At 35.8% G+C, this 23,826-nt stretch overlaps 4 protein-coding genes across 5 annotated transcripts; 3 read left to right on the top strand and 1 right to left on the bottom strand.

Moving 5' to 3' along the window:
- Window positions 1-720: 720 nt before the first annotated feature.
- LOC132273507 (pectinesterase) lies at window positions 721-2,999 on the top strand. The gene is made up of 2 exons (XM_059774463.1): window positions 721-1,895; window positions 2,029-2,999. Exons 1-2 carry the CDS (start codon window positions 860-862, stop codon window positions 2,718-2,720), a joined length of 1,728 nt encoding a protein of 575 aa, XP_059630446.1. The 5' UTR covers window positions 721-859; the 3' UTR covers window positions 2,721-2,999.
- A 1,546-nt stretch (window positions 3,000-4,545) lies between these two features.
- On the top strand, window positions 4,546-12,491 carry LOC132275315 (condensin-2 complex subunit H2). Of its 2 annotated transcripts, none has more exons than XM_059776776.1 (11): window positions 4,546-4,994; window positions 5,094-5,193; window positions 8,420-8,526; window positions 8,604-8,746; window positions 8,969-9,401; window positions 9,499-9,674; window positions 9,786-9,959; window positions 10,054-10,152; window positions 10,793-10,894; window positions 11,001-11,159; window positions 11,368-12,491. In XM_059776776.1, exons 1-11 carry the CDS (start codon window positions 4,802-4,804, stop codon window positions 11,737-11,739), a joined length of 2,058 nt encoding a protein of 685 aa, XP_059632759.1. In that variant the 5' UTR covers window positions 4,546-4,801; the 3' UTR covers window positions 11,740-12,491. The 2 variants fall into 2 exon arrangements, with proteins under 2 accessions (XP_059632759.1, XP_059632760.1); XM_059776777.1 differs by having other exon boundaries at window positions 10,987-11,159; window positions 11,368-11,507.
- Window positions 12,492-13,915: 1,424 nt separating this feature from the next.
- Window positions 13,916-15,628, bottom strand: LOC132275313 (RING-H2 finger protein ATL2). Its single transcript, XM_059776775.1, has one exon. The coding sequence runs from the start codon at window positions 15,260-15,262 to the stop codon at window positions 14,312-14,314; it is 951 nt and encodes a 316-aa protein (XP_059632758.1). The 5' UTR covers window positions 15,263-15,628; the 3' UTR covers window positions 13,916-14,311.
- A 5,025-nt stretch (window positions 15,629-20,653) lies between these two features.
- On the top strand, window positions 20,654-21,494 carry LOC132275312 (uncharacterized). The gene is made up of 2 exons (XM_059776774.1): window positions 20,654-20,880; window positions 21,005-21,494. The coding sequence occupies exons 1-2, from the start codon at window positions 20,794-20,796 to the stop codon at window positions 21,443-21,445; spliced, it is 528 nt and encodes a 175-aa protein (XP_059632757.1). The 5' UTR covers window positions 20,654-20,793; the 3' UTR covers window positions 21,446-21,494.
- The last annotated feature ends 2,332 nt before the right edge of the window (window positions 21,495-23,826 follow it).

Raw genomic sequence — 23,826 nt, 5'->3', positions numbered from 1 at the left:
ACTTGTTTCGGTTTAGTGAGAAAAAAAAATGACACAATGGGGTGGAAGTTTTACTTCATTGTATGGTGTGAATAAGAGGTTCGTTTCCTTTTTCGTAACAAGAAACAACAAAAGGTACCACCGTTACTTTTTCCTCTTTCACATAGCAAAAATTTGTTGCAGGTCCATCCAATATCATTAGATTCGAATATCATTTACTAGAATTTTAAACACATTAAAAATAAGCATAATATAACAATCAGCGAGTTAGACCATAATATTATTAGTGTAAGTGCTTTATTTCAATCCATGTTTGTCATCTAGTAGTATCATTTTCTATCATACTCGGATTTAGTAGTTTCATTTAATCCATTCATTTGTACGAATTTCTTGGTACTGAATTTCACGCACTCATTAAACTACGAATCTTTAGTATTGATAGGAAAAATCCTACAACAAACAATGTGGTTATGGTTTAAAACTGTGACAGCCTCTAATCATATAAAGTAAGTTAAGGAGATTCTCTATTAAGTTTGGTAAATTTTCTATTTTTTCGGACATCTCAGCCTCACATTTGCTAACTGAATATACTGTCCAGTCCCTGTCTTTCTTAATTCTCTCTCTTGTATCTATATGTTATATATAAGTTGCTACATACCACCATTTTCATGTGTCTTCCGAAATCAGAGCACAAGGGGCATCAATAACTGCAAATTATAGAGCCCCAGGAGCTCTGTAGAATTCTCATACTCGTCCATTAAAGCTAAAGAGAGATATATATATAAATACAAAAAAACAAACAAACAAGTAGGAGAAGAAAAGACAAATTCCTTCTTGTATATGCCACAGAGGTTATCGAGCTGCATATTTTAGATTAAAAATGGGTGAAGGTGAAAATGGTGGTGGAGGGAAAAAGAAGGTTGCCATCATGGGAGTGTCTTCTCTACTCCTAGTGGCAATGGTGGTGGGCACCGTGGTCGGAGTCACCCGGCATCAGAATCAGAAGAGCGGCGAAGCCAACGGTGGTGGTGCTCCGGCAACCAGCGGTGGTGATCAAATAACGACGTCGTCGAAGGCAGTGAAGGCCATCTGCCAACCAACTGATTATAAGGAGACCTGCGAAGGCAGTCTTTCTTCAGCAGGAAATACGAGCAACCCAAAAGACCTCATCAAGTTGGCCTTCAACGTTACCGTACAAAACATCAGAGAGGCCATGAAGAACTCTTCTCTTCTCAAAGAACTCGCAAAGGACCCGAGGACGGAGGATGCTTTTGGGCTCTGTCATGAGCTCTTGGAGGACTCCATTGATGATCTCAAGAGATCTTTCGATAAACTTCGAGGTTTTGAACTTAGCAGTTTGGATGAATTCGGGGCAGACCTGAAAACATGGCTCAGTGGTGCCATTACCTACCAACAGACTTGCTTGGACGCCTTCGAGAACACGACAGGCGATCTTGCACAGAAAATGCAGGAGCTGTTGAGGAGGTCGGGCGAGCTCTCCAGCAATGCTCTTGCCATGGTTACTGAGCTCAACAAGATCATCAAAACCATAGAGCTACCGGGGGCCAGCCGGCGACTCCTCGAACCAGAGGGTCATGATGCGTTCCCTTCATGGGTCGGTTCTACTCAGCGCAGGCTCCTACAAGCTACTCCGGCAACCATCAAACCGGACGTCGTTGTCGCTCAGGACGGGTCCGGGAAGTATAAGACCATTAATGAAGCCCTAAAAGATATCCCAAAGCATAGCAACAAGACGTTTGTCATATACATCAAGGCTGGTATTTATAAGGAGTATGTTATTATCACTAAGCAAATGATCAATGTGATGTTCATCGGAGATGGCCCAACAAAAACCAAGATCACTGGAAACAAGAGCTTTGTTGGTGGTTTTAATACATTCAGAACCGGAACACTTGGTAAGTTTTTACTACGTACAAAACCCAAAAACACATGTAACGTGTTCAGTTATAGCCCATTTTTCTTAGGTCAGGTTAACAAATTTCTATATGAAATTGCTAAATTATCATATCTTTGTGTGTGTGTTTGCAGGTGTAAATGGAAATCAATTCATGGCGAAGAACATTGGAGTTGAGAACAGTGCAGGAGCAACAATGCACCAAGCTGTAGCAATCCAAGTTTCATCGGACTTATCGGTCTTTTACAATTGCCAATTCGATGGTTACCAAGACACCCTCTACGCTCACACCCACCGTCAATTCTACCGTGACTGCACCGTCTCCGGAACCATAGACTTCGTCTTCGGTGACGCGGCTGCTGTCTTCCAAAACTGCACCATGGTGGTGAGGAAGCCACTGCCCAACCAGGCCTGCATGGTCACGGCTCAAGGAAGGAAAGAGCCACGTAATTGGTCCGCCATAGTCCTCCAGAACTGCACCATCATAGGTGCACCGGAGTTGTTAGCTTCCAAGCCCCCGGTGAAGGTGTTTCTCGGACGGCCATGGAAGAATTTCTCGAGAACCGTTGTGATGAATTCTCATATTGAGGGGATTGTGGACCCGGAAGGATGGTCTCCATGGTTGGGTACTCAATATCTTGACACACTCTATTATGTTGAGTTCAACAACAAAGGCCCAGGCGCAGACCAAGCAAAGAGAGTGGCATGGCCGGGTCTGGTCAAGAACGTAACCCCGGAGCAAATAAGTGAGTTCACTCCTAAATCTTTCATTAACAGCGAAACTTGGATTCCGGCCACCGGAGTGCCCTACCAACCTGGCTTATGATGATGATCGTGGCATAAAGTAATTAAGAGGCTAGACATGCAGTAATATACTTAATCATTACATCTTTGTGTTAATTAATGTATCTAGAAGTCTTGTATTCATGTATGCATATATTGCATGATTTTTAGACTTGACTAGGAAGATAGTTAATGGAAGAGTCTCTAGGGTTCTCTGTGTACTAGCATAAAAAAAGGGTACGCTACTATTGATCCCCTTTTCTTTCTGTAAGCAATGAACTCTTTGTGTTGTAACTCGAATAAAAAATTAATTTGGTAGCCATACCTGTATCAAATTTTAGTTTGCGGTTGCTCAAGTTATAGGATCTTAAATTACACAAAATTTTTAAACGGTGTTACTCTTACGTACTTACAGTGTAATTTAGATTTTATCACTTTTTCACTTCGGTGTGGCTGTGTATGACTTAAATGGATCTCTTAACCCATCTTATAATTAAGCACTAGATTAAATAATTATGTGAAAGATGAAAGGATTGTCAAGCCGGTAAAAAAAATAAATAAATAAAAGACTAAACTTAATAGAGATGACAAGACCTAAGTCACACAATCCTTCTTAATAGGTATCGCTCTCACACTAGGGGCGGAGCCAAGATCTAAAAGTAAGGGGGGCTAAAAAAAAATTTAAAGCAAAGGATTTACTTGGGAAAAAAAAAATCAAACAAAGAAGATGATAATGATAACAACAACAATATCGATGAATATTTAAATAATGGTAAATCGAGGCACCATATGAAAAATCCCTAATTATAATTAATTTCAGTTAATAACTCAGGTTTGATGTAAAACACCATAATCAATACAGTGTCCGAGTCTGCACTGGTGAATTTGAAGTGGGTACAATAGACATGTACCAATAAATCAAATGTCCGCTAAGAGCAGACTCGGACACCATATTCATATTCACCAATGCAATGGCTATCTCAAGATGCCTATTTTTGGTGTCATTAAACAAAACTGGAAGCTTCAAATCAATTAACCGAATCAAAAGCAAACAAATGAAAACGCAATAAAATCTAACAGTGAATCTAAATCCATAAGAGTCAAAAGCAAAATGAAAGAAACTCGAAACAGTTTTTGGGTTCACTGATAAGTGTGTTAAAGAGAATGAATTGGGAATGAGACAAATGGGCTACAATATCTTTAAATTTAGAGGAATCTAGAAATGGGTTCCTAGAGTATGTCTTTGTTTCAAGCTACAATTTGTCCATGTGTTGGTCTATAATGGTTGGTCCAGCCTAATGGGTTTGGCCTTTCTGGGCTCAGTTTTTGGCCTAGACTCTATTTATCATTTATTTTTTATTATGAATTGGGCAATTTGGGTTGGGTTATGACTGATTGGGCTAGGTTATGACTGATAGGAAATAGTAGTACTAATTTTTTTTTTTTTTTTTTTTTGGACCTAAGTTATAGCCCAAGTTAGCCCACAAATGGTTTCGCCACTATCTCACACTCCGCGTGCTCTCGCTCAAATTCTAACTGTTTATGACTGCCGCTCTCGAATTCGTTCCCGCTTTATGTGACTTAGGACAAAACTGAAATACCAAGTGAAGTAAAAAGAGAGATGTTTAAACAATGAACATTTATAGACAAAAAGAAGAAAGAAACATTTATACACCAATTAAACAACCAGTATGGACTAATTTCCAAAGCCAAATACATATGGACGATTGTACCTTGAATTTCAGGTTGGGTTGGGAAGAACTGGGCTGTGTGAGTTAAGGCCGCTTGCTAGGTCATTTAAGGCCCTTGTTGTTTCGCCTCTTTTAACGGGCCCTAGGCCCAGAAGCAATTCTACACAAAACTAGTACCGCTGTTCCTGAGCGGGAAAACGGTCGTCGAATTTTTGATCTCTCTCTCTCAGACTCTCTCTCTCTCTCTCTCTCCAGATTCCAATCCACTCTGCTGTTACCTCTACTGTACTCTCTCTCTCCATCCCATATTTTTGGGCTTACTTCGAAAACCCTAAACCATTTTTGGGGTTTTTGTTCACTCACTCCAAATTCAGGAGCTAGGGTTTCAAACGAAACTCGATTATCGCCGGAATGGACGATTGCTCAATCGAAAATGAATAACAACCAAGAAGGACCTAGTGGTGTCGATTCTGGAGGCAGATTCCATACGGTTCAGCCACTTCGTGACTTAGAATCAAATTGGGCCGTAGATCTCGCCAAAAACCTTGAAGAGTATCTTTTGAAGATTTGCTCCGGTGAGGTAACCGGCGAAGACGACGGCCACCTTTCCGTGAATTTTGCCGAAGGTTTGTACTCTTTTTCATTTATAATTTTTTTGTAAAGTCTACATTTTTAAAAAAGAATTTAGTTGTTGGATTAATTTGGATTTTTTGGGAATTTTTCAGCTGCTTTGCTGCTTCAGGGTTCAATTCAAGTGTACAGTAGGAAGGTGGAATATCTTTATTCTTTGGTTCTACATGCTTTAGAGTTCATTTCTCAGAAGAGGTTTGATATTAATTTGATTAGCGTTGTCTTGTTCATTTGATTTCTTACTTGGTTTTACGTCTTATTGCTTTTAGTCAAGTTGATTCTGGATTAATGTAATTTGAAGTTTAAGTTTTATTGAATATTTGGGATTTCCATGTCAGATGTGAACTTTGTTGTTGCCTATTTGCATTAAAGTGTGGCATGGAAGTGTCAGTAAGCTCGTTATCTTTTTATTTGTTTTATATTACAAACTAAGTTCTACAATATTCATTTTTATCTTCAAGATTGATTTTTTTTTTTTTTTTTGTATGTATGCTTTTCTTTTCTTGGTGGGTTCTGGAGAGAAAATAGTATAAGTGCCTTGTCCGAAGTTTATAGGTTGTATTATAGCTTATGTTGGTTACGGCTTAAAAGTAAGGTATTTGACGGATTGCTTTTGAGTTTTTGTATTAACATTTCTCAAGCACTGCATTTAGGTGTTTGGGGATTTGCTTCAAATAGGAATATAAGGAGAGATGGTGTTTTAATCTGTTGGAGGAGAAATGATGATAGTTGGAAACTATTAACTTTGAAAAATATATAATTCATGATAGATTTAACAAACAATGAGACGGGAGACCTAATGCTCTGAATCGATGCTATAAAAAGCAAGCATGAGCTTTGGTTGAAGCACTCAGTTTAAATAAAGAAAAGGAAGGTTGTTGGTCTAATGATCAAAGCAAGTGAAGTTGCAAAATAAACTTGGGATACATTTAAGAGGAAGTGTATGGTGTTGGTTAGAGTCCTAAATCCATCAAAATCTGAATAGTGATGTTGCCCGTTCCACATGCTGATATAGATAGGAAGAATGTGATTCATTGTTGATGGGGCAAGAACCTAAGTTATGAATTGAGTGGTGTTCATTTGCATTTTAGGTCATACATATGCTTTATGCAATGATAAGAACCCTTGAGAGGAATATATTTGGGTTGAAACTGACTACTTTTGTGATAGATTCAATTGATTCTACCAACGGGTCAGTGGCCTAGCGGTATCTGCCTCTTACCTCCCAAAGGGAGGTCAGGGGTTCAAGTCTCAGAAGAGATATGTGTGTGTGAGTACCAATTAGGAAAAAAAAAAAAAGATTTAATTGATTCTAAGTTCACCGGCGTAGGTGTTCTAGTGAACAAGGGGGGCTTAACATTGGAAATTTTTGCCTGGCAGTGGACCTAATGGCTGATTTAATTCTACACGCAAGGGGTTAGAATTTTTAATGAGTTTTGGCAAGAAGGTGAATGTTGATGGTGCCCAAAGAAGGATGGTGTGCATTTGCGCAACAGTGTGGCTAGGGAGTAGAGTTGTTTTAACTTCTGCATGTTTCAGGCCGCAGCAATTTTGTGTTATGGCGAGGGTAAGTGGATAATTTCTCTACAGAGGTTTGGTTTGGTTAAAATCATTGACACCCCACACCCCCCATTCATTTTTTTTTACCTTATTGAAATTATAAACTAATATCTTTGGAGGGGGCCAAGAGAAATAAAATAAAAAAATATCGAACTGCTATGTATTTATGGGAGGTCAAAGAATTTTTTTTTTTCCCTCATAAAAGAATCTGGTATAAGAGCTTGTGAAATTTCCAGAGAGTGATATAAGAGTTTGTGGAATTCCCAGGAAGTTGAATTGCTTCCATTGAGATGGCATCAACTTGGATTAATTTGTTGACCATGAATTGATGAGGTGTTCTTATTCCAGGGCAGTGGGGGAAATTCTTTGTTTTGGAGCTGAAACTTGGCTTATATGCTCACTTGGGTTGAACAAATGCTTAATATTATGCTACTAAATCTAAATTACTGTGACATCTGAGAGCTAGAGTTCACTTGGATTTGTATTTCTTTTAGATTCTTTGTTGTCACTTGTCCCCAACATCTTTCAAGTACTTGTTAAGATCTGCATTCCCTTTATAGATTCTCTGTTGTCATCAACATCTTCTCTAGTTAAAAATTTCCTGATAGGAGTGTTCTCTAATCAGATATTGTTACTTTTTTATTTTATTTTGAGAATTTACTTGTTTCCTTAACCATAATTCAGTTGCATTTGTTTTATAAGTTCTGAATTGTTGAATAAATAAGTAAATAGACTTGTGAGACTACACCTAGAGTGTAATTAATGGATAATCCTTTTACACAACTTGAATATGTTATCATGTTCCATACCAATGCATTAATTACACTCTAGGGGCCAATTTGGTTGGAGGGTAATGAAAGGAAAAGAAAAGAAAGGCAATAGAGGGAAATGAAATATTATGTTTGGTATAGATTATTAAAGGAAAAGAAAGGAAACGGAGGGATTCGGAAGAATACAAATAAGGGATGAAGTGTTGGTTTTGTTTATTGTTATCCTCCCAAAAATGGAAGGAAATGCTAGCATTTTTAATGAAACTTTGTTATACCAAATTTGCCCTTATATTTTTAAAAGACAAAATATATGGAAAAGGGTATGGTAGTAAATTCTTTAAAATAGTTTCCTTTCCCTTCTTTCCCCAAACATGATTGTTATCATTTCCTTTCTTTTTCTTTATTAATCAACCAAACACGATAAGTGATTAACAATATCCCCCCGTTTCCTTTCTTTTCTTCTCTCTCCTAACTAATGTTTTCCTTTCTTTTATTTTCTTCTCTCCTAACTCATATTATACTATTCCTGGGTATGGTAGTAAATTCATTAAAATAGTTTCCTTTCCTTTCTTTCCCACAAACATGATTGCTATCATTTCCTTTCTTTTTCTTTATTAATCAACCAAACACGACAAGTGATTAACAATATCCCCACCTTTCCTTTCTTTTCTTTTCTCTCCTAACTAACGTTTTCCTTTCTTTTATTTTCTTCTCTCCTAACTCATATTATACTATTCCTGGGAATCTGCACAGTTGCAGCAACATATATTTTAAACTTCTATCACCTTGTAAAAGAAATACTGCGGACTGGTTTTTTCTTTTTAATGCCAAGGGGCATTATTCTACCATCTACACTGAGCAATTGAAAGACCAGCTTTGTTAACATATTGGTTCTGGCTGTACATGTAATTGCTTTGGGTCAGTTCTGCATTTACAGTGGCTCCCATCTGCTGTCTACCATTATACTACATTAAATGGGTACATGGTAGTTTAGTAAAAATGGTTAGTAAATGTAGCATAATGTAACAAAGAGAAAAATAAATTGAAAAACTACACATATTAATCATTTTTCTTTTATAATATTTGAACAGGCAGCAGGATCAGACAGAGGATGCCGCAGTCCAACCACAAGAAGATGGTTCGAATGCAGTTATTGGTGAAGAAAATGATCTGTTTTGGGGCTTGGATGATATCTCAGGTAGCCTGTCGCTGTGTGTGTCATTTTGGTAAAAGAGTTACTGTGCATTGCTTGGCTGACCTTTGTTTACATTGCAGTGGAGCCTAAGAATTCCCTGGATAGTTCATCTTGCAGAGATGCTCCATTAAATCATTTTGTGAAGACCCCTGCAAATCTAGTTGTACTTGAAGGTGATTGCTTTGATGCTACTGGTGATGGTGGGGAATTGGAGTCGTATCTGGTAAAGTAGTTCTAGTTTTTGGCAAAATCATCATCATCATCATCATCATTATCCTTGCCATAATCTCATATGAATAGGGTCGGCCACATGAATTCTCCTTTCCATTCGTTTCTATTACACTCCATCTCACCTATTATATTAAGTTTTTAAAATCATTTCCAATAGCTTCATCCCACGATAATTTGGGTCATTCTCTCATGAATGGTGATGGTGTGTTTGCAGTTAGCCACCAATGATTTCTACCGGGATTTTATTCTATTAGACCCATGTGATGCCGTAGCTGTTAATGATTTTCTGAGCGATGACAATAATGGTAAAGGGAAAAACAGTGTCTACAGAGGAAGCTCTCTTACCTCTAAATCTCGCAAGATCTTTCAGTCTCCCACAAGACGTTCTGGGGGAACTTGCCAAAAATTGTCGGTTGGGAAGAATCAGGATGCAAATGTCAATCGATCTCCTTTGGTTGATCACGGTTTTGAATTTAATGATTGTAATATAAATCCTGATCCTCCTGACCACAACAATTGTGGATTTGAAATGGATGATGGATATTCTGAACCTGGGGACTTGGATGATTCAGATGACGAGGACGATCCTTGGAAGCCTTTGAATCCCCATGAACCTGGGAATTTGAAAGTAAAACCTTTTAAAAAAGGTTGCTGGAACTCTTTGCTTACTTTTATTCTTACTAACCTTTGTTAGTTTATTATGCACCTAATGCTGTTAAACCTTTTCATTTTGCTTCCAAGCAGTTAAAACTTTTAGAAGACCGGGTATAAATTCCGCTAAGCGGATCCAAATAACTACACAATTTCCTCTTGCAAGATTGCATGGTACCATTAGTCCAGAACTCACTGAAATATGGGAGACACAACGTAGTGCCTTAGGAAAACAAAAGGAGTCTCAATCTCCTCCACTATATGAGAAGGTTGGTTGTTGGTTGGTGAATTTTCTGCCAACATTTGTGTAATGGTTGTTACATAATGCCTGATGTTCTTTCTTTTTTTTCTTTCCTAAATAATGCCTGATCTATATGCAGTTGCGCCAATCACTTGTTCATGGAGGGCATGAAACTTTTGATGCATTTTCTAATAGTAAGGATGACAATGAGGACAACGGATATGACAGTGGGGACCATGATTTTGGACCACCTGATTTTGACATGCCGGAGAATACATACATGTACGAAGAAGAATATTTGCATCCTGAAAAGGTTTGGCAGACCAATAACATGCTTTCTATATAAGTCATGTAGCTGGATCTAGTTGCCAATTTGTTTTTTTGCTTATATTTTAATCTTTATGCAGCATGGAGATGATGCTGTTCACGTTGACACTAATGAAGCTTATGGACATGAAGATCCAAATTCTCAAGCAAGTCTAGAAGACCTTTGTCGCTCTCACCTGGTATGAATGAATTCTCCAGTTTTGCATTGATTATCGTAATATGAACTTGTAAGGTGCATAAAAAATTTCACTATCTATCCACTCTCTCTCCCGTGGATGTGAGTGGAAAGGCGGATGATGGTGGGAGATCAGTTTTGACATCCTAGTCATATGGTGGCAAACAAGTCTAGTTTTGCCGATCATGCTCCAGATGTTTTAATAAAACCTGGGAGTTTTGATCTGAAATATTGCAGTTTCATGCTTGCACCTGTGTCACACATACAGACAACCTCGCTGAAAGCAATGATTTAAAACATGTAACTTATTTTCTTTCATATATATATATATATATATATATATATATATATATATATGTAACTTCATCAAGGAACAAGGACAAGTACATATAATTGTGTCTTTATAGTAAGTTTTTCCGATGCTCATTCCTTCTACATTTATTTGACATCAACGTCCTGCTTCTTATGTTTTTATCTTTGAAGTAATCCTTTTCTTTTTCATTTTGAATGACTTTGCAATCCACTAGTGCAATCACAAAAAAGCAGGCAAGCCTGCTATTGCCGTAAATTTACTGCATCTGTTTTCCATTTGTTTGATTGCTGTGGAGCAATACATTGTTGTTAACCTGTCTTCCTAAATGCAGGATGCTCTCCTGGCTAGCATTGCTGAAACTGAGAAGCAGACTGAAATGGCAGCTCGAGTTTCGACATGGAAACAGAGAATTGAGCAGAACTTGGAAGAGCAAGTACGTACAGTATCTCTTTTGATATCCCAAACCTTGACTTAATTATGAGCATCAGTTTTCATGTCCATTCTAGTGTTTTGAATCAACAGTAGTCATTTCCTAACAGGATTCACGCCCACCATTTGATATTCATGAATACGGTGAAAGAGTTTTGGACCAGCTATCCCTGGAAGCAGATGGTGGGAATGTCAGGTCTTTCGCAGATGTCGTCAGGGGCCAAGAGAAGCATGATGTTGCTCGAACTTTTTCTGCACTCCTTCAATTGGTAATCCATTGTTGAGAAATGGAAGCAGTGTGTTTGGAAACTGCTTTTTATATTAATTGCATCAATTTTAGACTTCCATCTAAACTAGTATAACTTTTTTGTACAGTTCCATAATAATACTTCAGCAGTTTTGCTGGGAAAATAAAACTAAAGTGGAGCAACTACTTTTATCCTGGGTAAAATTTATAGTTCGCTTTAATTTTTGTAGGTGAACAATGGAAACATTGGCCTTGAGAGGCGTGAAACGAATGGTGAGACCATGTGTTACACAGCTGCTAACCCCTTCTATGTCCGGCTACTTAGCGACAAGAGACGGAAGGAAGTGCAGCTCCGATCATCAAAGAAGAGAGCAAAATCACCTAAAATAAAAGGATGCATGAAAGGTGAAGGCAACAAGTCAAGAAGAGAAAAATCTCCAGCTCTTAGTTCATCACCTTCAGCATCTACATCAACAGCAATGTCATCACAATTGAATTGCAAGCTCTCTTTGAAGCTAGGAAAGCTTGGCGGTGTTAGCTGCACTCCCGATGGCAAGAGGAGACGAAAGTCTCGACTTGTTAACTTAAATTCTGCAGGATGACACGAAAATCATATGGGGAATTCAACACATTTCTGGTTGAATGGCGTCCATCACTGAGAAGGTAACCTACCATTATCATTTCTAGATCACTAACATAATCTGTTGCAGTGATATGTAATATTTTTTACCCTTAATTTATTACTTGGATATATAACTCAAGAGGCCCTTGCCTTTCTGGAAACTCGAGAGGCGGCTTGTAAAAACTTATCTTTAATCAATGTAGAATTCTCTCTTATAAGTTCGTCCAAAACTTATATACTTGTATTAGTCTTTGTTGTGCCCTGCAATTAAGTTCTCAAGTAGTACTGTAATAATTGGATGCATGTGTGTTGACGTAAGTTGGTTGTGGTCTTCCAACCTAAGTCACACGATTTTTCTCAATAGGTGTCGTTCTTACGCTTCGCATGCGTTCTTGCTTAAATTCTCACTGCTTATGACTTAATTATGTCGCTTTCACGCCTCCGCTCTTGAATTCGTTCTCGCTCCGCTCCCGCTTTATATGACTTAGCTTCCAACTCTCTCTCCATCTCATATTTATATATTTATAATTGATATATCATAGTGTGACAATAAGAGTTCTACAGAAATATACTTCCTTAGTTTTACAAAAGTAATGTACTTGAATGAATCAACTTACATTTTCTGTAATTTTAAGTTGCAATTTTTATATGGGAATTTACAATTTGTACTTCAAATTAAACCTACTACTACCTATTGGCTTACAGTTATTAAAAAAAAAAAAAAAAAAAAAACTGTATGAAGTGTGAAATGAGAAGGTTTTGTGGAAAACAAAACCGCCTTCGTTTTTTAAAAAATAAAAGTTTTATAGGATTTTTCATTAACGTGGTCAAGCTGCAAACGAAGTATTGTATGACCCGTGAACTCAGTCATACATACAATGCAGTTTGTACAAGTTTACCAAAAAAAAAAACCATTAAAAAAATAAATAAACAAATTGTAGTAGTAATTAGTTGAATGGTCAAAGGGTAAAGTGATTTGAGAATTAGGTTGAGTTTGGCCGCGTTTAAATTATCTTCCAAATTACTTCAAAGTACAAATTGATCACAGTATCTCCGCCTAAGGATGTTAACCTAATCATTTGCAGCTAACGTGGATACCAATCCGAAATCAAAATGTAGTCATGTTCTTGGCAATTTCCGCGCGAGGGCGTAGCATTCCATAATTTTGCCCCCACACGAAATCAGTAACGTGTTAGAAGACTAATATGACATTGTCACATTTATGTTGAAACTAACATTGAAAACAAAAATAGTGCACTCATTTGTCTTTTTCGGGTCTCAAATTTTTATTATGTATATTTTTTATTTTTTATTTTGAGATAAAAGAGATATTATTAAGAATGAATTAAAGGCGCAACATTTTTACTTGTAAATAAAAATATTTAGAGATTTAGTAATTAATAAATTAAAGGCACAACACTTTTGCACGTGGATAAAAATATTGAGAGATTTAGTTTTGATTTAATTACTTAACCGATCATAAAAGATAATCAAATATATTCTTTCTATGCATATATTTTTTAAACAAACGTGGTTGAAAAGGAGAGCTTATCAGTAGATTTTATTGATACATCTGAAAATGTCAATTAATTTATAAAAAAGAAAAAAAAAAAAAAAAAAACATTTGCTATATATTCAGAATTACTCCGTTAAAAAAAAATAAAAAAAACTATATACATTTTTCAAATCAAGCAAATAAGGGGACAAAAATACTTAAAATGTCCTTAAAGCAAAATGAAAAAAATAAAAATTTATTTCAATTTATTTGTAATTTTAATTTATACTTTTTTATTAAGGGTATTTTGGAGTTTTTAGAAGATTTTTTATTTTATTTTATTTTATTTTTTTTGATCAAAATTGATGATTGAGGGTAATTGGCTACAAATTCACAATTATAAAGAATTTATATACATATACTAAATAATAAAGGTATTTTTTTTCCTCAAATTTTTTTTTTTGGGTATAATACGAAACTTTTTGCATTTTACCCAAAATAATATATATAAATATCACAATTAGCTCTCAAAATAAAGTGTGTAAGCTCTTTTAAAATGATTTTTTTTTTTTTTTTTCCTGAATCTTCTAAAATGATGTTTTACAACATCGAGTGATTTTGAAAGACAATCCTTACCTTCAAAAGTAAGTGAATGCAAAAGTAGAAAAAATAAGAATACCAGATTTATAAAATAGAGTTCCAATACATGTAAATGAAACAATTATACATGTATTTTTCCATCAAAATGTATTCAATTATATGCGTATTTTTCGGAGAATACACGCGTTTTTACTCACAAAATGACAAAAGCAACTAACTTTTCAAATAATAAAATTAATTAAAAAATTTAAAAAGAAATCAACACATCTGCGAGTCAACATATTTCCAGTCTTTGATGTCTCGCGTGCGCTAAAAGCCACCTCAAATAATGTGTCTGGTTGTATATTTTAAACCGCAGCCATCTCATGATTCTGCCACGTGTATTGAACCAACCCAATCCACGGTCCTTGATATAAGAGCCTGACAGTCAGTGTCCCATTCCAATTATCAACGCTTCTTACACTGTTGTCGCGTTACTGTTACCGTCTCTTATCTCGGCGGCTGAGCCCGATTTTTGCTGAGTCGACTCGTCCACTCCTCGCTCTATATCCAATTCAGTACCCACACCCCCACAACTCGTTCCGACTCCAGACGCCGGCGAAAACGCCGGCGATCTTCTGTTCATACTCAGTATTCTCAGAAAACGAGTCACGGGAGATTTGAAACCACGACTCGCGGGTGAACTCACCGCTAATTCGATATCTGAGTCGTTTCTCGGTATCTCAATCGTCACACTGGTCAGATCTAATCCCTTCCGTCGAGCCCCCAACGCCGACGTCGCCGACGAAGAAGAAGAAGGAAGTGACGTCACTTCTTCCTCGTGTTGACACGTGGAGCACAACCCAGCACTCGAACCGGCCGGTTCATCAATTGTAACAACAACATCGCATCGGTTTTCATCTACAGGAGCTGAAACCTGGGGTTCGACCGGCGACCGGCAAAGTGGGCACGTGGAGTGAGAGTGAAACCACATGTCGATACAGCCTATATGGAAGCTGTGGTTACATTTAGGCAAGAGACGGCCCTTTTCGTTCTCTTCGAATTCCGATAAGCACACGGCGCACTCTAGCACCTCGGGGTGGGTCTTGGAGGAGTAGGCAAAGACGGGGAGGGTACTGAGGACAGAGGCGTCGAGGCCCGGGGCGATAACGGTGGTGGCGTTAGGGTTGTTGGGATCGACGTAGAATACAAGGTGGGCGGTACGGCGGCGGCGGAGGTTGCGCCGCCGGGCACGAAGGAGGTACCAGCGGGCGTAGATGTGGAGGCAGACCACGAATACGACTACAGCGAATAGGATTACGATTGCGCTCAGCATGATCTTCCCGCTCAGTGCATAGCCCTTTGGTGGGGAGCCTTGGTAGAAACGGTCATCGCGGCCATCGCTATCCATTACCTGTGTTGCAGACATTGGAGAGAGCCGGTGTGAAAGTGTGTTTCTAGAGAGAGAAACTGTATTTGTTGCAGAGAGAGAAAGTGTAAGGAGATGAGGTATGAATGAATGTTGGGTGTAGTGAGGGGATTGGGGGAGTTATATTTGGACTATAAAGAGAGGGGAAGGTTCTTGGTCATCGTGTGTTTTAGAGAGAGAAAGAGGAAAGGGGGGAAGGTTCTTGATAGTTTCGGAGTAGGGCTCGTGTGGTCTTGCAGTCTAGCAGACGCCGCGGTTGACGCGGGTTTACTTGAAATGACTAAAATATCCTTCAATTATGCCTCCACCAGTCCACATGAAGTTGGATGATGGACTAGGTTGAGTTTTTGTGGAGCAGTCTTAAATTAATAGACCCAAAGATGCCAGTCAACCACTTCTTTCTATATCCATTATCAATACCTACTGGAGTTAGTCAAAGGTTCGCTCGAGCTTGGCCTTACAAAAGTTTGGTACTCATTGGGCCTTAGGTTCTTGGGCTGAAATTTGTGCTTGTTTTTGTCATGATTTTGCATCTTTTAAGCAATAACTACGCTACATTGCTTATACAACAATGACAATTTTGTTTTTATGTGTCTACATACTACGATATATTGTATTACACTAACAATCTAAATACAGCACAGAATCGTCTCCATAGAAAATCAGAAAGAAAAAATCATCTAGATGGGAACTTTCCGCTCCTCTATTTGATTGATTCTTTCAATTTACTAGTATATATCAGTGCCTATTTCAAAATAAAAAATAATAAGGTGGCCGAATTATCCGCTTGATTGCTATCGTGAGCCTGCTTAATTTGTAATTCTGAAAACAGTTCTCAAGAATTCAGAGAATAGAAAACTATTCTCAAAGAACAATCTTATAGTTCTATAAAAACTGATAACTAAACCAAAGAGATATTTTTGTATTATTTTCTGTTTTTAATTTTCTGAAAATAAAAAACTATTTTCATAGTTACAAACCAAACAAAGCCTTAAAATTTTAAATAATACTAACACCAAATTTTACATATACCCAATTAGTTCTCCATTCGAATTTAAACGCATGCTTGCAATTTGATTCTAACCAACTTAATGTTATAATGGGAGACAGGGCTGAAATTTGACTAACCAACTTGGACTTTTTGACAAATTTGTGTAGTCTGTTTTAGTTGTTCAGATTGGACTTGTATTTTTTTTTTTGATGGTCAGGTTGGACTTATATTGAATGCTTTTAATTATTCAACTCTTCGAGGGAGTGAGAGAGTGAGAGAGTGAGAGAGTGAGAAGTGATCTCAGAAATTAGAAAACCGAACTAGACACCTTCGCAGTCTAAGCCTAGTAAACCGGACTAGACAGTCTAGACCCATATAGAAAAGAAATAAAATAGGAAAAAAATTGTATGTAAATACTTATAATTTGTAAATTTAATTTTTTTTATTTTATTTCTTTTCTATATATATATAAAAACATGAAATCTTAAAACCATTCTTAAAAGAAAATTATATTTATTGTGACAATCGTGCTGTAAGGTTCAAGCTGCGGGTTCGACGTGGGTTGGGTTGAATCAAATTAAGGTGTGTCTAACCACTCCCCAGCTTCCCTGGTTTGTTATTGGCTTGGCAAATGATGAGAGGCACAATTAAATAATATAAAAAAAATAAGAATGTTGACTAATGCCCGCGTGTTCAAATTAAATTATTCAGCCCACCATTTTTTTTTTTTTTTTGGGGTCAGCCCACCATTTGGTAAGCTTGATTAGGTGAAACAAAACTATAATGTATTTTAATAAAAAATAAATAAATTTTATTTGAAAAGCTTTCACACTGAATTAATAATAATGAAATTTGAAATTCATGTGGGATTGAAAGTTACATTAATAAAATTGCGAGTTCTCTCTCTCCGCGCTTTACATCACTTTCTCTTGCGCAAAAAGTCTGGTTGAGATGGAATAAATTCGTAGAAAAGAAAAGTGAGGAACTTCAAGCAATTTATAAAGATAAAAAACAGGTCAAGCAAGACTCCCATTTTTCTGATTTGGTTAAAGGATCGTTCGGGCTTGGGCCACGAAAAGTTTGGGTCTTGTTGGGCTTGAGCTTCCTGGGCTGAAATGTGTGGGCTTACTAACTCTTAATAAGATTACTAGCAAATTGTTGTTCCATTAAAGTTATGATCTTTTGGGTGTAAGCTTGAAGCTGCGGATTTGAAGAAGCGTCGGTTGAATTAAATTAAGGTGGTGTGTAACCACCCCCAACTTGTTGCGAAATGATTAGGATGACTAATTCGTGTTCAAATTAAATGTTCAGCCCCACCATTTGGTAAGCTTGATTAGCTCAAACTAAAGTATATAATGTATATATTTTTTTATTTGGAAGGTAGAGCAAATTTATAGTAGTATATATTTTACATGGATGGGCCTTAGTCCTTTTAGGTCCAACACCAACTTGACATGCAGAAACAAAAGACAGGCCCACATATATTTGACAAGCTTTAGACTTTAGTACTGAATTCATTAATAATCATGACGTTAAAAATTCATGTGGGATATATAATTTTTTTAATTAAATTTTGAGTTCGTATTAATTTTAAAATTATTTTTCATTTAAATTTTTTTATCTACCTTTCTAATTTGAAACATCACACTCAAGTCTTAAAACCGATTTCCATGTCGTGCTAGTTCTGTATTGTTACATCAATTATACAACAATTTTATAATATTTATGTAACAAATATGTTATATCACTCATGCAATAACAATCTTTACATATATTTATTACATTTGCATTAGCAACATAATAACATACGGGATCGACACAGAAAAATTATTCTGAAGCCCAAGTATTAATATTACTTTGTTATTTGTCGAGAAAAATAATTTTTAGTGCAATTTCTCTAAACTTAAACTATTTGTATGGTGGATAAAACTCAAATGATTAGATTAATATGCGAGATGAATAGGTTTATATATAATTAGTCAAAGTTAAATAATACACAAAAAAAAGAAAAGAAAAAAGAAAGAGGTAATATTCATTTGGACCATGAGGTATTTCTATGCCTAAAGGAGATCCCAAGTTTGCATAATTTCAGTCAAACCATTTATTTATTTTTTTGACACATATCAGATTCCCTCTCTCATGTAATGGTCAACCATATGGTCAAAGATTATTAAAAAAATAAAGAAGAGAAGTCATAATGCCAAGACTATCATTCTCAATCCCCCAATTTCTTTGTTTTGTTTGGGTTGGTGGAGTCGATTTGAAAAAAAAAAAAAAAAAATTAAAAAAAAGGAAAGAGAAAATTTTAAATTTTTTTTTTCTTTTTTTTAGATTTTAGATATATGAAAAAAGAAACATAATTGAAAATTTTATTTCCATATTTGCCTATTTTCTGTGAAAAATTTTCCCGCACAAAATACGGAGAAAGAATATTTTTGCGTGAAAGGCATTTTAATTTGACATTCATATTTTACACAATTTATTTATTTATTATTTTACTGGATTTCTAAGAGGCAAGTCCTCTGCAATTATTATTATTATTATTATTATTATTTTGGGAAAAATTAGATTTTGGTGACCATATCTAAACAAAATTGTTGAAAAGTGGTCTTAAAGTCAAGAAAAGATTAATAGTGACCAATTTTGAAACTTAATTGCTAATAAGTGATCATTTAAAGATAATTTGGTCAAAAAAAATTCTCTTGTTTATTAAACATTCTAAAAATAATCTATAGATTACAAAATTCCCATTAAATTTATCTTCCCGATCGTTCTCTTTTTAAATTTTTTTCCTTTTTAATTTATAGCCAACCAACTAAAAAATTAGAGTTTTTTTTCTCTTCAAATTAGGATTTATTATGAACCTTATCTTTGGTCCTGAAGGGAAATTCATTGGGGGCATGAGGGGTCCAATCTCTTAAGATTACATCTTCACTCGGATATGTTTTCAATGTACATTTAATTGGTTGAGTAAGGTAAATTTTTTTAATTAAAAAAAAAAAAAAAATTCGAAGTAAGATATTTACGTAATAAATCATTAAATGGTTACACCCCTCCCCCCCCCCTTTTTGGCTCCTTTCTTTGTTTTTCCACAAGTTACAATGGAATCTCTCTAAAAAAAATTAGTATTGCCATAAGTAGATCTCAGTGTTTTTTTTTTTTTTTTTTTAATTTCATTTCTCTTAAACTAAGAATTAGTTTGACTTTTACCTAAGAAAATATTCTGAAGTCTTATTTTAAAAATAAATAATTATATTATTAAATTTAATAATCCAGTATTTTACTATTTTTTGGCTAAAATTAGACTTCATCAAATACAAAATTATTTATTTTTTAGTATTTGAAATTATAAGAGTAATTTTGATATGTTCAATCATTTTTTTTTTCACTTTCATCAATTCAAAATAACAAATTAATATTTTTTTACAATTTTTTTGAATAAATTTTCATGCTAACCAAATACATTTTTTATTTTTTTTAACAAGACAATAAGTGTTAAAAGTTAGATTAGTATCGCAGAGAGGCATAAAATGTATGCTAGAAAATAACTTTTCTTTTCATTTACTTTAATTTTCTTTCATTTTTTATTTCTTTTCTTTTCTTACTTATTTCCATCTAACCAAATGGAGCCAACGATCTTTTTTTTTTTTTTTTTTTTTTTTGATAAAATGGAGCCAACGATCCTTCTCTTCAATTTCCCTTCACTTTGAGTTTATTCCCTCCAAACACAATATTATTTATTAAAATTTCAGTTTATTTATAAAATCATAAATTTAAATCCTTTCAATTCATAACCTTTGTAAAATTCAATTTCAAATAAATTTAATTTCCAAAAAAAAAAAAATAGTGACGAATTTAAACCTTTCCTTAATCAATCCTAATTTCAAAAATAAATTTAAATCCTTTCAATTTCCAACACTAGTAAAATAGGATTTTCAAAATAAATTTAATTAAAATAAAAAATTAGTGACTAATTTAAACCTGTCCTTAGTCATCCAAATTTGATAAAATCATAAATTTAAATCATTTCAATTCCTAATCTTTGTAAACTTTAATTCCCAAAATAAATTGAATCTCAAAAAAAAAAAAAAGGGACTAATTTAAACCTTTCCATAGTTGATCCTAATTTGATAAAATCAGAAATTTAATTCATTTCAATTTTAATTCCAAAATTTAATTTAATTTTCAAACTTTTTTTGTGATGATCAATTTGACAAGGGTCTGACTGAAATTATGCAAACCTGAGAGGATTTCATTGACATATAGACGTATATCTCAGGGTCGAAATGAAGATCACCAAAAAAAAAAAATAATAATAATAATAATAAAAAAGCTTGCCGTGGAACATGTGAATAAATAATGCTTTTTGAACAATATGAGTGCATTTACTAGCATTTGCAAATTGCAACGGCCATTCCCACCTTGAGCCCCCAAATCACTGTGTGTCTGTGTGTGTGCTTTACATCACTCTCTCTTGTGCCAAAAAGTCTCATAGTTGAGAAAGTGAGCAAAGGCAGCTAATCAGAAAGAAAGAGAAAAAATGTCGAACAAATCGCCCATTTTTCCAATTTCAGAGCCTCATCATTTCAGTGACTATGGCTTTGACCCTCAAATCGATTATTTTCAGGTCTTATCCACTCTTATAATATCTATCTATATATGTATATATGAACTATGTGTATGTGTATGTGTGTATAGATGTTAAAAACTCTCTGATCCATATTTTGGGTATTTGTTGTTTGAAATCAAAGGTTTTAGAAGAAGCAAGGAAGCACAAGGTCGAAACATCAACCTCCTCCATAGATGCTCTGCACTTCAATCTCAAAATACCCATCTCGAAAGAGGAGTCAAAGAAGATCAAAAGGAGCAAGAAACGATGGTGGCGAAGCGCACTGCTCTTCTTTAGATGGAAGTGGACCGCCCACAACTACAAGGACAAACCCATCTCCTCCAATGGTGGTGCTCTGAGGGGATCAATATCAGGACCAGTGTACTTCACGGAGAGCCGAAGTGGGTCCGCCTCGCCGTACCGAACCACCAGCCGGCCGTCGTCGGGGCCACTCGCCTTAACAATGACGCCGTCGAGAAAGGGGGAGGTGGAGGTACCGTACACCAGTCTGAGGGAGATGGATGTGGATCAGCAGCAGCGGAGGGTCTCTACCTCCGCATTGCCTATATATTTGGTCCCTTGATATTATCAATTTATCAGTTTTACAGATTGGGTTTGATCAATTTTTTTTTCTTTTTCTTTTTCTTTTTTCTTTTCTTTTTCTTGGTTTGTGAGTGGCATTTTCTGGTGGGAAAGGTGCTTTAATTGTTGGTGGAAAAAGTTTGATGTGTTCCTCCTCTTTCTCTTTCACTTTATTGACTTCTATATGTAATGAATTTGTGGGTCTTGACATGGAATTTCCAATATAAATTTTTGTTCATATAACAAAATATAAATGGTTTGAGTATACTCGATGAAACTGATATCAACGGCAAGAAAGGCCTTTCTTGGTCGACTCACCTATCTCTCACAATTAGGATGAAGTGTTTTAGTATTTTCTCTTCTTACCTGAGGGTTAGGAAAAGCGAGTTTGGATAGAGGTAGGGGTGACAATATTTGACACGACACGTTAACACGATACGAACATGACATGAGATAAGCGGCTTAAGATTGGGTTAATTGTGTTCGTGTCATAATCGTGTCGACACGGATTGACCCGCTAACTAAACGTGTAGTGTCGTGTTTGATCATGTAACACGATTATGACACGATTAACTAAACGTATCGCGTTCGTATAAAAAATGACCCATTTAGAAAAATATGTCGTGTTCGTGTCGAAAATGACTTAAATGTGTCTTTTCGTGTCGTGTCAAATCTTGACCCATTTATTAAACAGGTTATGCGTGTCGTGTCGTGTTACACATATAATAATCGTATCGTATTCGTGTCAAGGGTCTTAGACACGATTAATAGTTATATCATGTTTGTGTCAACCCTAATCGTGTCCGTGTCGTAATCGTGTCGACACGAGTACGACACGCCAACACGAATTGCCACTCCTAGATAGAGGAATGAGGTTAATATTGAATTATCCAATTAATTGAGGGTATTCAAACGATTCTAATCTAAGGGCTCGTTTGGATTGATTTTTCAAATGTTATTTTTAGTTTTTGAAGTTTGGAAGCGGTTTTGAATTACGTATGTTTTTTGGAGGAGTTTTTAGATTTTGAAAGAACGTTTTAGATAAGTTAGTACCTCAACTTTTTCAAAACTTTTTTTTTAACACTTTACAAAAATAAAATCCCAATGGTGTTCCTATAAAAAAAAAAACCCATTATTAAGAATAGCCATTATTTTTCTTCCCTAACCTTACGCTCGGCATCAACCTTAGCAACAACCTCATGTCTACTAGAGATCAACCCCAGCAACAACCTCGCGTCTACTAGAGACGATTGCATCTGAAATTTCTCCTTGGGTAAGCTAACTTCTCTCCTCCTCCATTCTCATAGCAAAACCCAATTGGTATATATGTGTTCGTTTATATCTCATTATGAAGATTAATTTCATTTATATGCCAAATATTTTTTCTTTCATCTTTCTTATGTCTTTTCCAACAACGGAATCAGCGCCACTGTCACCCTCTAAGGGTGGTAATTGGGTGGGTTTTGGGCGGGTATTGAATGAGCTGTTCATGAATGGGCTAATAATCCATTATCAACCCACCAATGGTGGGTCATGAATGGGTCAAAGCTCAAATGGGCCGGTTATAAGCGGGTCAACTCATTTCGACCCTCTTTTTTTTTCGAGTGCATCTTTTGCCTATGAAAACACAAACATGTGAAGATGTGATATTGAAAAAGCAAATTCAAAATGACAAGGTTTCAATTTATTTTTTTTTTCCTCTCAAAATGACAAGCTAAAATCAAAACATTGTAATAAGAAATATTAATCTAATTTAATTTGATAAGAAACAAGCAGCCTCCAAATTCAGCAAATCCATCTTACTACCCAAATTTAGCATTCCTTAAGCAAACTTCAAATAAACAATCATGCCATTGTTCTTGCCATCAACAAATCTCAAATTTTCTTTTGCTGAATTATTTAGCTCCACATTCCAATTTACAATATGAAATAATCAAATAGAGCTTCAACAGAGAACCCAAATATGAATAATCGGATACGAATATAGCGTGAGAGTGTGAGAAAGAGAGTGAGGAGAGTTTGAACTCTTGGTGGGTTATATATGTTGATGCCAAAAATCTACACGCTCCGGAGCTCGTGAAGATTCCTGCAAGACAAGAGAAGTGATGACCGGCGTGGTGCCGGCCGGGTGCACTCCGACGGTCAAGTTAGTACTCGACGATTAAAATATCCAATAAGGATTCCATATGAAATTTATGGCGTACCTTTTTAGGTTGACTGATCATTTCTTTTATAGAGGTAGTAGTTGTTGAAGCGAGATTCTCCCTGATCCAAGATGATATTGTTCACTTTTTACAGGAATGGTAACTCTGGTTACATATGGTAACCAGATATTTTTTATGATTTCATAGAGATTTTGGGTAAGATAAATCCCTTACCCTT

The sequence above is a fragment of the Cornus florida genome, unplaced genomic scaffold, assembly GCF_030987335.1.
Source record: "Cornus florida cultivar Cherokee Brave unplaced genomic scaffold, ASM3098733v1 CherokeeBrave_3.0.0_Hap2_Chr09, whole genome shotgun sequence".
NCBI lineage: Eukaryota > Viridiplantae > Streptophyta > Magnoliopsida > Cornales > Cornaceae > Cornus > Cornus florida.
The sequence above is the reverse complement of the archived record's forward strand: the minus strand, read 5'-3'. Positions and strand labels throughout refer to the sequence as shown.

What these genes read in the sequence shown, in the direction of transcription:
- LOC132275315 (XM_059776776.1), top strand. Translation starts at nt 4,802, where the DNA reads ATGAATAACAACCAAGAAGGACCTAGTGGTGTCGATTCTGGAGGCAGA. An exon ending in AGTAAAACCTTTTAAAAAAG is followed by an intron (nt 9,402 to 9,498) that starts GTTGCTGGAACT and finishes GCTTCCAAGCAG; the next exon opens with TTAAAACTTTTAGAAGACCG. An exon ending in TTTCTGCACTCCTTCAATTG is followed by an intron (nt 11,160 to 11,367) that starts GTAATCCATTGT and finishes TAATTTTTGTAG; the next exon opens with GTGAACAATGGAAACATTGG.
- LOC132275312 (XM_059776774.1), top strand. Translation starts at nt 20,794, where the DNA reads ATGTCGAACAAATCGCCCATTTTTCCAATTTCAGAGCCTCATCATTTC. An exon ending in CTCAAATCGATTATTTTCAG is followed by an intron (nt 20,881 to 21,004) that starts GTCTTATCCACT and finishes TTGAAATCAAAG; the next exon opens with GTTTTAGAAGAAGCAAGGAA.
- LOC132273507 (XM_059774463.1), top strand. Translation starts at nt 860, where the DNA reads ATGGGTGAAGGTGAAAATGGTGGTGGAGGGAAAAAGAAGGTTGCCATC. An exon ending in ATTCAGAACCGGAACACTTG is followed by an intron (nt 1,896 to 2,028) that starts GTAAGTTTTTAC and finishes GTGTGTTTGCAG; the next exon opens with GTGTAAATGGAAATCAATTC.
- LOC132275313 (XM_059776775.1), bottom strand. Translation starts at nt 15,262, where the DNA reads ATGTCTGCAACACAGGTAATGGATAGCGATGGCCGCGATGACCGTTTC.